This window comes from Octopus bimaculoides, chromosome 10 (assembly GCF_001194135.2).
Source record: "Octopus bimaculoides isolate UCB-OBI-ISO-001 chromosome 10, ASM119413v2, whole genome shotgun sequence".
NCBI classification, from domain to species: domain Eukaryota; kingdom Metazoa; phylum Mollusca; class Cephalopoda; order Octopoda; family Octopodidae; genus Octopus; species Octopus bimaculoides.
In genome coordinates, this window is record NC_068990.1 from 54,932,768 (window position 1) to 54,937,699 (window position 4,932).

General features: G+C 33.5%; 1 protein-coding gene across 3 annotated transcripts in view; it reads right to left on the reverse strand.

Moving 5' to 3' along the window:
* Window positions 1-407: 407 nt before the first annotated feature.
* LOC106881612 (ras-related protein Rab-32B) overlaps window positions 408-4,932 on the reverse strand; it is a 113,817-nt gene continuing 109,292 nt past the window's right edge. For all 3 annotated transcript variants that reach the window (XM_052971210.1, XM_052971211.1, XM_052971212.1), the window contains 2 exons: window positions 4,420-4,563; window positions 408-1,572 (listed from right to left, as the gene is read on the reverse strand). In XM_052971210.1, coding sequence (XP_052827170.1) covers window positions 1,459-1,572; window positions 4,420-4,563 — 258 coding nt within the window. In that variant the 3' untranslated portion in view covers window positions 408-1,458. The remainder of the gene's footprint in view (window positions 1,573-4,419; window positions 4,564-4,932) is intronic.

Sequence of the window (4,932 nt, forward strand, 5' to 3'; positions counted from 1 at the left end):
AAATGAAAATTCTGTCTTCTAATCCCTCCAGATATTATGAAGAAATGATTATCTCCCTTGCACTAGCTGTCCACTAGGGGACTGCACATGTTTTAATATTATTATTATTTCTTTTTATCTAAACTCAGTAGATCTGTCCAGATTTAAAACGAAAAATAAATTTGACTAAGCTCTTCAAAGTTGTGCTCCAGCATGGCTGTAGTCCAATGACTGAATCAAGTAAAGTGTAAAAAGCAACTATTCATAAAGGAATCATTACGAATAACAAAATCATTACAGATGTTATCATTGCTGTCAACAATACACAATATTGTTAAAGTTGGAGCTGAGATAATACAATCAAAAGCATACAAAAGACAAAACAAAACAGACAAACATTTAAGATAGAAGAAGGGATGAGTGAAATGTTTGAAGCTGAAGCAGTATATTTATTATTAATTGAGAAACAGGCAAAATATATATAATTAATATCTATTCATCATCTCCATCATTTTATTCTGTTTCTGATATTATTATTATTATTATTATTATTATTATTATTATCATTATCCTCTTCTTTCAATTTTGTTCCCATTTCTTGCCAAGTGTCTTCCTGACACCTAGGACAAAGAAACTCACTGTATACATTGGTAGGCATTAAAATAAACACACCAGATTGTTCATTTACAAAGTCATGTGTATTATTATTATTATTATTATTGTTATTATTATTATTATTATTATAAGCACCATCAAGTGGAAGCAAGCTTCTGTCTAATTGAGTCCACAACTCAGTATCAACTTCCAGTATAAGCTTTATTTGTTACACTAATGTTCTAGACAAAGAAATCAACTTCTGAGCCTTTACCCCACCCAAAGTTTAAAATGTCAAGCTCCATGGTAGTATAAGGAACATTCTTCTTCTTCTTCTTCTTCTTCTTCTTCTTCTTCTTATTATTATTATTATTATTATTATTATTATTATTACTATAGCTGTTACATGCTATATTATTTAGCAAGGGTAGATGACAATAAGACTTCTCAGATCTCAAGAATCTTTCTTAAGATTCTTGCAGAAATCAGGGTTGCACTTTTCTTCAGGTCGTCAATGTGAATCTCAGTTCCAGTATCCTACGGTTTTCTAGGTAGTATTATAGGTGTTGTTCCAAGTTGTACCAATTACCACAAAAATAATTGTTGTCTTAGTCTAGCACAGTACCTTCATCTCTCTGACTAGGTCTTGATATTTCTCAATTATTATTAATATCATTATTTGTAGAGTTCATTTTTAAACTAGAGTAAAATTATTGAAATAAAAGAATATACAAGAAATGATTATTTTTGTTTTTCTTGATTTTTTTTTTCAGCTTTTCATCAGGAAAAATAAAAGAAAATATAATGGATAAAAAAAAAACAAAAAACAAAAGCAATAGTTATTTATAAAAACTATTTGGGTAATTAATTCAGAGTTCAAAACTTCTATCTGCAGCAAGATTTTTTTGTTGGTTCTTGTTGGTTAGCATTAGCTAATTGAATGCGTTCTTTGTCTTCTTCTGTACTACCTGTGTTCATATTTTGATCATTTTTGAGGATCTGGAGGAGGAAAAAAAGCATTTCCTTAAAAAAATATTTCAAGCTGATTAGTACATTTTAACAGAATTTACTTATTGAGATATTTAACTCTTTAGCATTTAAACCAGCTATATCAGGCCTGAGTACTTTACTTGTCTTACATTCAAACTAGCCAGATCTAGCCTCTTACACCTACCCTACAAATAATTACATCATCATAATTTTGAAGGTACAAAATCATACAAGTTTAATAAGTGCTTATTTGAGTTACTGTTGTCCTAAACAATTTCGAGGACACTGTCTCACTCATACATTCCATTTTTGACTTGTTTTCTAAGGTCAGATGTCTGTCCTAATACCAACTACCATTACAGGGTATGCTAGGTGCAATTTATCATTCATGGAATCAATATGAGAGATGTCATGCTCTTGGCAAAGCAAAAGGGTCCTCTCAGACGGAAGTTGTCCCTGCTCATTTACCAACCTCGTAACCCTTTAGCATTTAAACCAGCCATATCTAGACCAAATATTCCACTTGTTTAATGTACAAACCAGCCAGATCCAGCCTCTCTCACCTACACTACAATATCATTCTAAAAAAGAAACAATTATATTATTGAAATCTTGAAGTTATGAGATAATGCTTTTATTAATTCAAAACAATGTGAATAAATAAGCATTATATTTGACAGGGTAATCCGAATGTTAAAGAGTTAAAAAAGTAAAGTTACATTCTCAAGTCATACCAACTCATAAGAGCTGATTTCCTGGTTTCATGGTGAATATATTCCCCACCTGGACAGGACGCTAGTCTATCACAGGATTACTCATTTTTGCCAGCTGAGTGTACTGGAGTAAGGTGAAATGAAGTGTGTTGCTCAGGGACACAACATGTCACCCAGTCTAGGAATTGAAACCACAATCTTATGATCATGAGCCCAACATGCTGGACCACTAAGCCACTGCTGAAAAGCTAACCCTTTAGCATTTAAACTGGCCATATCTAGCCAAAATATTCTACTTGTTTTATGCTCAAACTGGCTAGATTTGGCCTTTCACACCTACTGTACAATGTCATTAACAACCACATCATCAAAATCTCAAGATCATGCATAATCCAATACAATGTGATTAAATATAAGCATTACATTTGACAGAGTAATCTGAATGCTAAAGTGTTTGACCTATGGGAATTTATTTAATAATGATTTCTAACATTGACATAGAGCCAAAGATTTGAAGTGAGAATATTACAGTGAATTACATTAACTCCAGTATTTTAAGTTCCACAGGGTTCAGTCCATGATGCAGTGTGATGGCTCAATGTCCCTAAGAACAATGCCGATGGAGAGCAAGCTGCTCCTGGTTGAGTCTACTATGTTGGACAGGTCAAATGACTGAGGCTGGACTAATATGGGCCACTTCTTCCCTCTACAGACACATATACCATTAAAGTAGTTCTTAGGGAGATTCAGTGTGACATAAAATGTGACAAGGCTGACCCTTTAAAATACAGGTATTATGCATTTTTGCCAGCTGAGTCAACTGGAGCAATGTGAAACAAAGTGTCTTGCTCAAGAATACAACAAGTCATCAGATATAGAACTCACAACCTTACAATCATAAGCTGGATACCCTAACTATAAAGTCATGCACCATCCCTCTGTGGAATACTCAGCCATTTGCATATTAATTTCATGAGCAGGCTGTTTCATCAATTGGGTCAACAGGAACCCTCATCATTGTAACTGATAGAAAAATCCTAACCAATGGTAATCGTCATAACTGACAGTAAAAGAGGTAAAATGGGTCTGCAATAGGGCCACCACTTTTACTCAGAGAAAAAAGCAAAGTCCCAACAACAACTTGAAACCATTACTTGAGAGAAAGTAAAAACAAGCCCAGAGTTGAATATGATGGAGGACTTACAACAAGACAGGAGAGTTGTATTTAAATGATCCTGGAAGAATGAAAGGTAAGCTTTGAACTCAACGTAAAGAGCTGAGACTAAATGCTGCAAGACATTCTGACCAGCACTTATGATTGTGCCAATCCACTAGTTCTTGATCCCACAAACAAAAAATAAAATAAGATAATAAATATGCATATTCTGTACATCTTTTTTCTTCAAATGACAATTCTGTCTTCTAATCCCTCCAGATATTATGAAGAAATGATTATCTCCCTTGTACTAGCTTTCCACTAGGAGACTGCACACGTTTTAATATTATTTTTTTTTATTTTTTATCTAAACTCAGTAGATAGAAAAATCAATAGAAAGTTGGACAAAATGCCTTATTGAACTTGGTTACTTTCCTTTATATTCTAAATTCAAGTCCCACTAAATTTAATTTTGCTGATTGATAATATCAATACTACCAATTGTGAACAGAGTTGATTAAATTAATTGTTTGTTCTCTCTAAATTTGTGGCTTTATAATCAGGATTAGGGTTGATGGTGAGATCTCAGTCATTTATTAACCATAGAAACTGGGTAACCAGCCTTATGAGTTCTAAGGGCTTGTAAAAATAAAACGTTGGGAATTTTGCACAATAGCAACCTCTGAACAACCAATAGGGACGTTCTAACTATTGTCGTATTTATTGGTTTCATTTCCAACATCTTCAAGATGGACAGTTTGACATGATCTGATGGGTCCAAGGACTGCATCGTGCTCCAATGTAATTTTTAGCATGGTTTTTATAACTGGATGCCCTTCTTAACTCCAACCACTTTACAGTATATACAAATGCTTTCTTTTCATGTCACCAGCACTATTGAGGTTGCCATGCAGCTCACAAGTCAAAAATAACAAAAAAGAAAAATTAATTTATAACACGTCAAAATGACAAAACAATTTTCATTACCTGTCCAACCAAAAATCGAGCAGCCTCATCTATGTTAATATTTTCTTTTGCTGAAGTTTCAAACCAACTCAGGAAACCTTTCTCTTTACAGAAATCATCCATCTGCTCTGTATTATTCACAAGGCCTTCTTTTGTTTGATCACACTGGAAATGGAAGATTAATCCTCACATTAAGGTTCATTCTTCAAAAAATACAATTTCATTAATTTCCACAAAACTATGTGGATGAATGTTTAACAAAAATAATCTACCCAGTAAAAGTAGAATATGCATGAGATTGCTAGAGACACAATAAGAAAGCTGCCGAAGTACAGGTGTGGTTGTGTGGTAAGAAGCTTACTTCCCAACCACATGGTCCTAGGTTTAGTTCTATTGGGTGGCACCTTTGGCGAATGTCCTCTACTATAGCCTGAGGCTGACCAAAGTGTTGTGAGTGGATTTGGTAGACAGAAACTGAAAGAAGCCCATCGTATGTATGTATATATATATATATATATATATATATATATATAT